Raw genomic sequence first — 13,001 nt, 5'->3', positions numbered from 1 at the left:
TGTGCTAATACATCTATTAATAATTGGCATATTATGTCCCCCCCCAAATAACTGGCATATTATATATTAAAACATATTAATTTAAAAATAACAATTATAAACCCAACTAAATGTTAACATAAGAAATATTTTCTCCCAATAAACAGAATTAGAAAGAGTTCCCCTGTTTTACATTTTTGTAAATCTCAATGCCTGGCTTAACAGGAAACAGCTGGACTCTTATCCACATATGTATTCCATCTGCTGCAGTAAGTTTTTTAGGTGGAACAATACAAAGACAGCCCAGCAACACATATAATAGGAAGAATATTTTAACAGACTTTCATATTATAGTGGATGGTCTTTTTTGATACTACACCAAAACATGCCAAGATAATTTTTTAAAGATTAGTTGCAATGTGGATCTGAAAACATACCAATAAATTTTTCATACTGTTACATTAAAATCCTGTTCTACCTTGTACTTTGAATGGATCATTCATCCAAGCATGATTTTATAACATTATGCATTAGCCATTTGGAAAATACTGGTTCACTAAGTTATACACTGACACATTTCATTATACAACATTAAAACTCATATGTGCTAACATAACCAATGATTAAAGAAGTCTTTAAAGTCTGCTATCAGACTCACTGTGGTGGATAAAAGTTTTCCAAACTTCCGTTTTTTGCTTTAAAACCTCAAATTTTATCACTGGCAAAGGATACTGTCAACTGTTTTCCTTGAGGTGACAAACTCACTTTGTTATCAAGAAAACATCTGCCAAATCGGAATAATCAGTGTCAATTGTTCTTTCAGGTAAAAACAAAGATCCATGAACAAAGCAGCAGCTCCACATCCAACTCAAACCACACAAGGAAGGTTGCTCTTCCCTGAAGCAACCAATGTACTTCAGCATGTAGTCTAAGTGTTTTATGCATACTTCCCATTTCATCACAGAGAAGAGCAAAAAAAGACATGTAATCAAAGGTCACAACTTAATAAAACTATTTTTCCTGCTTCACCAAGGATATCATTAAGTTAAACTAGTATTTTTTTTTTCAACCTGAGGGCTGTGGGCAGTGAAGAATACAATGACTGCTAGGACACTTCAGTGTTACTGCCTTGATTTGTGCTAACATTTACATACTACTGCTTTTGCCGCATCAATGAAAATACAAAAATAAAGGAAAAGGCAAATAATATTTTAGTATCATAAAAAGTCTGACCTCATGGAATCCCTAAAAAGGGTCTTCATTACCTAGGTGTTCAGAGACCACAGAACCTCTGATACAGAACATAACACGGACTCCTGAAGGCCCATTCATTTGCTCTCCCAATCATTCACCAGCCAGTCATTATCCATCCCCATCACTAACAAAGACACCCACTATACCAACTTCTGCCACTATTAGTTGGTTTATCTGCTTTTTTTTTTTTAAACAAAGTATAAATGGAATCATGGAATGTATATCCTTTTCTGTCCTTTTACAGTAAAATCAGCTAAAGGATTACACAAATCTTTGTTTTCTATTACACTAATATCTGCTCTTACATCTTTATTACGTCCTTTGTTACGTTCCTTAAAATTCGTTTTTTTTCACCCAATTGAAAGCTTTATAGTTTTATCATTTATAGCTCAGATCCATCTGGAATTTATTTTTGTGAATGGAAAATCTGATTTTCCCATTGATCCAGCACTATCTGTTGAAAGACATCACTGAGTTGTGTTCCGTAAGTCTATTTGTCTTCCGCCAATACCACTCTTTAAATTATTATAGGTTTACTCTTGATATCTGCAAGTATAAATCCCCTACCGTTACCTTTTCTTTCAACATTATCTTCAACTACCATTTGCCATTTGGATTCCCATTTATATTTTAAGATCAGCTGGTCATTTTCTACTCCCATCCCTTCCCCCAAAAAGCACTGTGGACCTCTGATTGGGATATTAAATCTGTAGATCAATTTAGGAAAAAACTGACTTCTTTACAATAATATTCCCTATGAAAATTATATATTTATTTATATCATCATTTTCTCTCAGTAATTTTTTATAGTTTTCTGTGTAGAGTTCATCTTCCACTTAATCCTAGGTATTTAATGTTTCTGAATGCTAACATAAGTTTTATTATCTCTTTAATCTTATTTTCTAATTGTCTGACTTATACACAGAAATGCAATTGATTTCTAAAGTCAAACACTTATCTTGTATCAAGAACATTAAAGTTCATTTATTAATTCTAAGAGTTTATCTGTAGATTCTTTTGAATTTTCCATATAAACAATCATGTCATCTGTGAATGATAGCTTTGTTTCTTTCTCAAAGTTTATGTTTAACATTTGTTTTCTAACACTTCCATTTCTCCTCTACCTGCCTGAATACTATCGTTGTCCTATATTTTACTTCTACATATTATACACCCACAATATATTTTTGTTGTTTTTGCTTTAAACAGTTTATTGTCATTTAATGAGATTTAAATTTTTAAAAAATGCTTTATTGAACCTACATAGTTACCATTTCTGGTCCTCAATTCCTTTCTGTAGATCCAGATTTCTAGTTGTTACCAAAGCGCACTAATATTCTATATACTTTTTTAGTCTTCTCATGTGTTTCATTTTGTCTAACTTTTACTGCTACATCTTCAATAATCTTTCCTTCTACAATGTCTAATCTACTGTTAATTCCATCCAGCGTATTTTTCAAATCAGACATAATTTTTATCTCCAAGAAGTCTGATTTGGATTTAAAAAAAAATATATCTTCCATGTGTCTACATACATGTTCAACCTACCCTTTTACTTCTCCATGGAATACAGGTATAAAAACTGGGCTTTTTCCAACTTTACTGAGATATAATTAACATGTGAGTTTTAAGGTGTACAATATGTTCATTTGATACACTTATATTCTGCAAAATAAATACCACCAGAGCATTCACACCTCCATCACCTCACATAATTACAATTTCCTTTTTATGATGAGAACATTTAAGATCTACTCACCTAGCAACTTTCATGTATACATGAATACAATATTGTTAACAATAATCACCATGCTATATAAAGATTCCCCAAACTTAGTCATCTTGTAACTGAAAAGTTTATACCTTTTGACTAACATCTCTCCATTTTTCCTGCCCCATAGCCCCCTGGTAACCACCATTCTACTTTCTATGAATTAGGCCTTTTAAGATTACACATATTGGGGCGCCTGGGTGGCTCAGTCATTAAGTGTCTGCCTTCGGTTCAGGCCATGATCCCAGGGTCCTGGGATTGAGCCCCACATGGGGCTCCCTACTCCGCGGGAAGCCTGCTTCTCCCTCTCCCACTCTCCCTGCTGTGTTCCTGCTCCCGTTATCTCTGTCAAATAAATAAAATCTTAAACAAAAAAAAAAGATTCCACATATTAAGTGATATCATACAGTATTTGTCTTTCTCTGCCTGCCATTTCACTTGGCATAATACCCTCAAGATCCATTCATGTTGTCTCAAATGGCAGGATTTTCTTCTCATGGCTAAATAATATTCCATTCTGTATGTGTGTGTATGTGCGTGCACAAACCCCACCCCCCAGCTTCATTACCCATTCATCCACTGATAGGTTATTTCTGTATCTTGGCTTATGATAATTATTTATGTTGTTTTATACTAATTCTATCATCTGTGTTATTTCTGGGTCAGTTCTGATATTTTTCTACTCATTATGGTTGGTTTTTTGTTTTGTTTTTATCTTTTTGTTGGTTTTTTGTTTGTTTACTACTTCTTTGTCAGCCTGGTAATTTTTTATTGGATGCCGGACCATTGTGAATTTTACACTGCTAAGTGCTAGATATGTTTGTATTCCTATAAACATTCTTGAGCTTTATTCTGCAACACAGTTAAATTATTTGACAGGAATGAAGTATTGATACATGCTGTAACTGAGTCTTGAAAATGTATTTAGTGAAAGAAGTCAGACATAACAAGTTACGTATTACATGATCCCATTTATACGAAATGTCCAGAATAGGAAAATTCATGGAGTTAGAAAGTAAATTAATAGTTACAGGAAATGGACAGAATAGGGAATCAATGATAATGGGTACAGGCTTTTCTTTCTGGGGTGATGAGAATGTTCTGGAATTACATGGTGGTTAATGGTTGCACACCCTTGTGAATATACCAAAACCACTAATTAATAAACTTTAAAAGGAGAAATTTTATAATGGTCTCTGAATTACATCTAAAAAACTTTAAATCAAATTTTAAAAACAGAATTACTTGAAAACAGATCAATCCTTTTGAGTTTTGCTTTGAAGGTATGTAGACAGGACCAGAGCAGAATTTTAGTCTAGGGCTAATTTTATTCCACTACTGAAACAAAATCCTATTTTACCTAATGACCTATAAATTATGAAGACTTTCATTTTTGTGTGAACAGTAACTATGCCTGGCCTTATAGGAGTATCAGTAATTTTCCACACTAATTCTTGTAGGTGCTTTTTTTTTTTTTTATGATGTTATTTATTTGACAGAGAGAGAGAGAGCACCAGTAGGCAGAGCAGCAGGCAGAGGGAGAGGGAGAAGCAGACTCCCTGCTAAGCAGGGACCCCGACGTGGGGCTCCATCCCAGAACTCTGGGATCATGACCTGAGTCGATGGCAGCTGCTTAACCAACTGAGCCACCCAGGCACTCCCTGGCAGGTGGTTCTTTCCCTAGTCTTCCTTACTCATGCACTGATAAGTACCCAACTGAAGACTCAGGGGGCACCCTCAGTATATCACTGGAATTCTTTCTTGGTGTAGTTTTCTCTTCTCTGATATGCTGCCCTGTGAACTCTAGCCACCTCAAGGATTTCATGATCTCCCAGCTCTACCTGGCTCCACTCAGGGAGACTTCTGGGCCTTAGAAACTTTCTCTAGACAGTAAGCTAGGACAATCACAGGGCTGACCTTGTTTGTTAACAATTTCTCAGGGATCACTGTCCTATGGCCCAATCTCTTGAAAACCACTGTTTTCATATATTTTGTCTATTTTGTCAGTTGTTTCAGGTAGCGGAGTAAATTTAGGCCGTTATTCCACCTTGGCCAGAACCAACAAATCTTTACAAAGAACCAACTTCTTGTTTGTTGACATAATTTTTATTACCTTTGTCTTCTTCAGATATCTGTTGCTCTTTATCTAGATGCTTAAATCATTAATATTCAATCTTCAGTATTCTAGTACACACATTTAAAGCTAATACTTTAACTACACTCCATCTACAGGCTTTCATATTTTATATTTGTTTGTCATCAAAGTATTTTCTATTAGGATTCATTCTTGATCCCTGGGTTATTTATAACTATACTGCTTAATCTGCAAACTTTGGGTGATTATCTGATCATCTATTTGCTATTATTCCTACCTTAATTCCACCATGCTGGAAAATACATGTATATGGTGTTGGTCTTCTGAAATTTGCTGAGACTTTATGGTCTATCATAAATCAGTATTACATGATCAATTTTGGTAAATATTCCACGTGCACATAAAAAATGTATATTCTAGGGGTGCCTGGGTGGTGCAGTCAGTTGAGTGTCCAACTCTTGGTTTCAGCTCAGGTCATGATCTCAAGGTCGTGAGATCAAGCCGAGTCAGGCCCCGCACTCAACACAGAGTCTGCTTTAGACTCTCCTCTGCCTCTCTCCCCCACATTCTCTCACTCTCTAAAATAAATCTTTTTTTTTAAAGTATATCCTGCAATTGTTAAGTGTAATATTCTATATGTATATCAAGTGGATCAACTATCCTCATTTCCTGGTTCAAATCTTCTGTATCTTTAACGGGATTTGTTTGATTCGTTGTGTTTTGGATTTTGATCTGCTTCTTCTATGAGTTATAAAGAGACATATGTTAAAATCTTCCTCTTTGGTCAAGGACTTGTCCATTTCTCCTTTTAGTTTTGTCAGCTTTTGAGGCATATATAAATTTAGTATTGTTTTTTATTGAAATGATCCCTTTTGCATAATAAAATATTTTTGTTTTCAGTAATGTTTCTTGTCCTTTAAGATATATCTCTTGTGGGGTGCCTGGGTGGCTCAGCTGGTTAAATGTCTGATTCTTGGCTCAGGTCATGACCTCAGGGTTGTGAGATCAAGTGAGATCGAGCCTCACGTCGGGCTCCATGCTCAGCGCAGAGTCTGCTTGATATTCTTTCCAGCTCCCTCTCTCTCCCCCCACTCACACTCTCTTTCTAAAATAAATAAATAAAATCCTTAAATGTGTGTGTGTGTGTATGTGTCTGTGTGTGTGTGCATATAATTCTTTAAGATACATCTCTTGTGGGGCCGCTGGGTAGCTCAGTCATTGAGCATCTGCCTTTGGCTCAGGTCATGATCCTGGGGTCCTGGGATCGAGCCCCGCATTGGGCTCCCAGCTCCACGGGAAGCCTGCTTCTCCCTCTCCCACTCCCCCTGCTTGTGTTCCCTCTCTGTGTCTCTGTCAAATAAATAAAATCTTAAAAAAAAAAAAAAAAAGATACATCTCTTGTAAGTAGCACACAGTTGAATTTTGTTTTTTCATCTAGTCTGACAATCTTTAACCTTTTAAATGGAATACTTCATACATTTACATTTATTTCCTAACAGAACTCAATCTTTTTTTTTTAAAAGATTTTATTTATTTGAGAGAGAGGGAGAGGGAGAGGAAGAAGCAGACTCCCCACTGAGCAGGGAGCCCAATGTGGAGCTCGACCCCAGGACCCTGGGACCATGACCTGAGCTGAAGGCAGATGCTTAACTAATTGAGCCACCCAGGCGCCCAACATAACTCAATTTAAATACATATTTGTTTTCCCATTTTTCCTATCTCTTCTTTGTTCATTTCTTTTCTCCTTTCTTGTCTACTTTTGGATATATTATCTTTCCTTACTTACTTTATATTCTTTTACTATCCTTGTAGTAAACAATAAAGCCACCAGTATCTGAGTATTGTTAGAAATTCAAATTTTCAGGGGTGCCTGGCTGGCTCAGTTGGTAGAGTGAGTGTGACTCTTCATCTCAGGGTTGTGAATTCAAGCCCCATGTTAGGTGTAGAGATTACTTAAAAAAATAAAATCTTTGGGGCACCTGGCTCGCTCAGTCAGTGGAGCATGTGACTCTTGATCTCAGGGCTGAGTTCAAGCCCTACACTGGGTGTAGAGATTACTTTAAATAAAATAAAAATAAATAAAAAATTAAAATAAAAAAACAAAGAAATTCAAATTTTCAGACCCCAATTAAATGTACTAAACCAGAAATTCTCAGGTGAGGCCCAGCAATTTGGGTTTTAACAAGCCCTCTTAGTTATTGTGACATATGTTGATGTATTAAAAGAACCACTGCCCTAAATATTACAACATGCTCTTGACTTAGTACTTTTACCACTTCCAATGCAATGCAAAGACTTTAACTGTACCTACAGGTGATCCTTAACAAGGATTTAAACCACATGGGTCCAGTTATATACAGAATTTTTTCAATAAACACAGCACAGGAGCACCTGGATGGCTCAGTCTGTTAAACGTCTGACTCTTAATTTCAGTTCAGGTCATGATCTCAGGGATGGGCATGGAGCCTACTTAAGATTCTCTCTCTCTCCCTCTCCCCCTGCCTCTCGTCCCAGTTAAAAAAAAAAAAAAAAATCTTAAAAAATAAAAGAAAAAATATAAATACAAAACAGTTACTGGGGTGCCTGGCTGGCTTAGTAGGTAGAGTATGCAACTCTTGATCTCAGGGTCGTGAGTTCAAGCCCTATGCTGGGCGAAGAGTATGATTTAAAAATATAAATAAATAGGTGTGCCTGCGTGGTTCAGTCAGTTGAGCATCTGACTTCAGCTTGGATCATGGTTGGGATCCTGGGATTGAGCCCCACCATCAGGTTGGGAGTCTGCTTGTCCTTCTCCCTCTGCCCCTCCCCCCACTCATACTGGCATGTGCTCTCTCTCAAATAAAAATCTTTAAAAACAAACAAACAAAAATACAGTACAGACGGTAAGAATATTTTTCTCTTAAGATTTTCTTAACATTTTCTTTTCTCTAGCTTCACTGTAAGAATAACAGTATATAATGCATGTAACATAACATGTATTAATCACCTATTTATGTTATCAGTAAGGCTTCTGGTCAACAGCAGACTATTAAGTTTTGGGGAAGTCCAAGTAGACATGCAGATTTTCAACTGTGCAGGAGGTGGCGGGGTCGGCACTCCTAAACACATTGTTCAAGGGTCAACCATATTTCTTTCTGCCTTACCCTTGTAGTGTCATGTCTTTTAACTTCTGTAGTATTTTAGACCCAAAGGCATTGTGTTATGTAACAGAACTGCTATTGTTGTAAACACTCAATATACATTTAGATTTATCAACAGACATACTCTTTTGGTGTTCTTCATTCTTTAACATACAGGATAATTTCCTTCTATCTGAAAAATCAATTCCCTTTAACTGTTTAATACTGGTATACTAGTAACATATTCTCTCTGATTTTGTTTCTGTAGAAACCTATTTATTTAACCATTTTTCACAGAAATTTTAATTGTAGAAATCTGGATTAGCAGGTATTACCTTTCAGCAGTATACAGATTTCATTCTCGTGTCTGGTTTTCAGCATTTCTATTCAGAAGTCAGTGCCCGGTTTACTGTTGTTCCTCTGAAGTTGCCTGTTTTTGCCTCTGATTTTAAGGTTTATCTTTGCTTTTAGCAGCTCGATTTTTTTTTTTTTTTTTTGGCCTGGTAAGATTTCGTTTCATTAATTCTTCTTAAGCTCTCAAGAAATTCTTGAATCTATACTGTGTTATCTTTCATCAGTTTAAAATTTTTAATATATTGTTTCTTCTTTACTCCTTTTTCCTCTCCTCCGAAACCCTAATAACAAGTTTGTTAGACCTCTTCCCCTATATCCCATTTATCTCTTAAGTTTTTCTGACTGTTCCATTGTTTTTCTTTGTGCTTCAATCTCTGTATTTTCTATTGACATTTCTTCCAGTTCACTATTCTCTCCTCTGGTGTGCCTAATCTGCTGTTAAACCCATCTACCAAATTCTTAATTTCAGTTACTATATTTTGCAGTTCTAGAGTTTCCTCTTGATTCTTCCACACAGATTCCAATTCTCTGATAAATTTTCTCTAATTCAACTGTTTTCTTGAACATATTAGTTACAGGTATTCTAAAATCATTATCTAGATCACTTGTAAATATGTTTATGCTGTTTTTCCTTACCCATCTCGTGGTTATTTAATTGGTCCTGTTTCCTGTAATGTCTAAAATTTTTTTACTGAAAGTGAGATCTTACTTATGAAAACTCGTAAAAGCTCAGGATGATGTTAATTTCTTCCAGAAAGGATTTAGTTTTCTTTTGGCAAGCAGAAAAAATATTAGCAACCACTCTAAGTAACAATTTGAAGCTGGTCTATTTTGGTTTGCTCTGACAGACCATAACCATTCTGAGCTATCAACTTGAAAGGCTGGAGTGTTTACCATGGCTCCCCTCCTCCTTGAAGATCATGAACAATAATTTTTGTTCCCTCCTTCTCTGTAAGGCCGCTTGATTCTAAATAGTGAAAAATCCACTTGATTTATCTATGCCTAAGCCCAAATACACATGAGTTAGGAATTAGCAAGTGCCTTAAGTGGATATTACTTGTAAGAAGTTGAACTCACTTCTGATATTCAACAGGATCTTAGTCCTCAAGCCCTGGCTCTTGGTAGCCTCAAACTCCAGTTTTTGTCTTCCTAGCCCAATGACTGCTCTAAGCTTCTGCTTTCTGTTTAGCCTCCACGCCATGCACTGAGAATTGAGAAATGTCCCAAGGGAAATATGCATGGCTTATCTCAATGTATTTCCCTTTTCCCTGGGATCTTTAGTCCTGAAGTCATGGCTTTTCTGTTCTCCAGTGCCTCTCCCCTCTTTTTTATTAGTGGGGGATGGTGGTATTTTATATAGATAGAAAGAAGTATTAATCTAATACTACCTATTCCATCATATCTAGAAGCAGAAGTCCAAACACTCCAGCTCCTTTGACCCCTGTATTATTTCATCATGAAGTCCTAGCATTACTATTTTCCTAAAAGCTACTACTATCTATGTTTAGGCCTCAGTATCTCCTACTTGGACTACTATATGGAACAGTATTGGATATTTCTGATTCTAGCCCATATGCTCCACTAGAAATTCTTAAGTTTAGTTGGGCACCATTAGGGATAATTTCTTTCTTTTCTTTTTTTTTTTTAAGATTTTATTTATTTTAGAGAGAGAGAGAGAGAGAGCCAGAGAGTACGACTGGGGGTTATGGCAGAGGGAGAGGGAGAGGGAAAAGCAGGCTCCCCACTGAGCAGGGAGCCTGATGTGGGGCTCAATCCCAGGACCCTGGGATCATGACCCAATCGGAAGGCAGATGCTTAACCAACTGAGCCACCCAGGCGCCCAGGGATGATTTCTTAAAGTACAGATTTCTGAACCCTATCTATAAGTATAAAATAAATGATTTGGCAGACCTGTAATAATACCTTGGAATTACCACCAGCACCGCTAAACACACACACACATGCACCCACATATTCCTCCCCTAAGTGATTCTGATGGAATCATTCCATGGATTGGTATTTGGGAAAAATCAATACTCTATACTTCAGCTGCCAGCTTCCTTTCTAAATTGTAAATCTGGGCGCCTGGGTGGCTCAGTTGGTTAAGCGACTGCCTTCGGCTCAAGTCATGATCCTGGAGTCCCGGGATCGAGTCCCACATCGGGCTCCCTGCTCAGCAGGGAGTCTGCTTCTCCCTCTGACCCTCTTCCCTCTCGTGCTCTCTATCTCTCATTCTCTCTCTCTCTCTCTCTCAAATAAATAAATAAAAATAAAATAAATCTAAAAAAAATAAAAAATAAAAAAAAATAAATTGTAAATCTGATCAGTCACTAAGATGATAGTATGCTTCTATTGGTTTATTATCTTTCTACAAATAAAAAGATCCTATGTATACAGTGTATCAGTACAATTAATGTATATATATCTGTGTGTGTGTTTATGTGTGTGCATGATAAAATAAGAAATAAAGCAAGAACAAGTGAAAGCAAGGGAGAGAGGAGAAGAGGTAAAAGCAATATTTGAAAGTGAGATTGAAAGAGAGTAGGAGCATGAGACATATATGGCTTCAAGATGCTCATGGTCTAGTAAAGGAGGAAATACATGCACAGAACTTAAGTTACTTCATGAATCTCCCAGACCCTTTTTAGGGTTTTGAGATACACGCTTAAGAAATTACCTTGTAAAGAAGAAACAGTTGTATTCCACTAGGTATCTAATGACTTGGCATGAAATTTTGAAGTTTTGGCCCTTGCTTCAAAAAGAAAAGAAAAGAGAAGGGAAAGGGAAGGGGGGGAAGGGGAGAAAAGGAAGGGGAAGGAAGGGAAGGAAAAGAAAGCGAACTACTACATGCTATTTCTGGATATGCACCTACACTTGAATATCATGAAACAGGTTGACGACCATTCAGAGAACTCTATGAGTTTGTCCAAATTATTCATTTTACTGGATTCTGTTGACCTCTTGGGAATCTGACAATTTTTTTTCAAGAACATATTCAGAGGGGTAGTCAACGGTTTTTGAAACAAATTGATTCAATAAAATACTGACTCAAAAATTCTATCAATGGGGAACTGGCATTGTCAAGAATTTAAATTAAATAGAGCTTCCCAATAAGCATCCTCCAACTTCTTTAGAGAAATATTTTCTTCTAATTTGTGTATACCTCAAAACATTGTGGATTCAAGCTTTCAAGCTGCCATGTATAAGCTAGCCAAATTTATGTCATCTTTAAACTCAATCATATAGAACTCTATTGTTATTATAAAGGCAAATTAAATGTATTATTCAATAACATTTCAAAAGTGTTAAAAAAAAAAAAAAAACAGAATTACTTTGTTAGTCACAGTGTTGATTGCCAGAGTTGGAGAGGCACTTCCCGAAATAATACACTCCATTCCCAAAGATTCTGAATCTATGCTATATGGAGTTGAGGCCTAAAATACAAGAACAAAATAAATAATTATTAGCTCATATATCCAGCAACTTTAACACAATTTGAAGGTATTTCATCAAATTCTCCAACATCCAGTTTTGTATTTTGTTTCTGAAAACGAGAATTTAAATCCCTACCGAAATCTCTTGTACTATATTTTAATATGTTACTGACCTGGTATCACAAAGTCCATTGGTCTGGCTACTTCTTACCAGCTCTTTTTAATTGACTGTGGGATAGTTGAGCAAAAATTCTAAACTTATGTAGTAGAGACTGCTAACGGTCCTCTAATATCCATTTCCCCTGTTCTCCCTTTTAGTAATAAAACCCTATAGTTATTGACTTATGACGGCCCAGCTAAATACTACCTTTACAGCTTCATTTGCAAGTAGTTGTGGCCATGTGACTAAGGTGTATGTGGCCATGTAACTAACTCGTGTAAAGGAGATATGAGCAAGAGTGATATGTGCAAGTTCTGGATCATGTGTTTGAAAAGAACCTGCTTTCCTCTACTCTGTCTTTCCCTCTTATTGCAGGCTGGGACACAGACACAGTGGTGGTCATCTTGCTTAACCAAAAAGCCAAGGGTAATACTCTAGGGAACACTGAAAAGACAAGATTAGAAGGAACATCAACATCTGAATGAACTTGTGGAACACAGATGGCTGGCTATCCGTCTAATCTTTCAATCTAGACTGTATATTACAGGAAAATATTCTTTAGGAATGAAGGCAAAGGAAGACATTTTCAGAGAAAGAAAAACTAAGAGAATCTGGTGCCAGGAGACCTGCATATATTACAGGAAAGTTCATTAGGCTAAAGGGAAATTATAGCACAGGGAAACTTGGACCTGAAGGAATGAATTAAATAAAGCACCAGAAATGGTAAACATCTGGGTAAATATAAGACTGTTGCTTTCCTCTTAGGCTTCAAGAACCACATATAATTATTTAAGGCAAAACTGTAACACTGTCTTGCAAGACTTCCAATATATGC

The 13,001-nt window shown here is 36.4% G+C and overlaps 1 protein-coding gene across 4 annotated transcripts in view; it reads right to left on the bottom strand.

Annotated features, from left to right (window-relative positions):
• The window catches only part of FOXJ3 (forkhead box J3), a 140,515-nt gene that overhangs the window by 30,986 nt on the left and 96,528 nt on the right, over nt 1–13,001 (bottom strand). For 3 of the 4 annotated variants that reach the window (XM_073902796.1, XM_025856084.2, XM_025856086.2), the window contains one exon: nt 11,905–12,006. The exons of the other annotated variant lie outside the window; for it this stretch is intronic. In XM_073902796.1, coding sequence (XP_073758897.1) covers nt 11,905–12,006 — 102 coding nt within the window. The remainder of the gene's footprint in view (nt 1–11,904; nt 12,007–13,001) is intronic. 4 annotated transcript variants of the gene reach the window in all.

This window comes from Callorhinus ursinus, unplaced genomic scaffold, assembly GCF_003265705.2.
Source record: "Callorhinus ursinus isolate GAN/ISIS: 27379988/994484 unplaced genomic scaffold, GSC_fseal_2.0 scaffold18, whole genome shotgun sequence".
In the NCBI taxonomy this organism is placed as follows: domain Eukaryota; kingdom Metazoa; phylum Chordata; class Mammalia; order Carnivora; family Otariidae; genus Callorhinus; species Callorhinus ursinus.
This window is presented reverse-complemented; position numbering and strand designations above follow the sequence as displayed.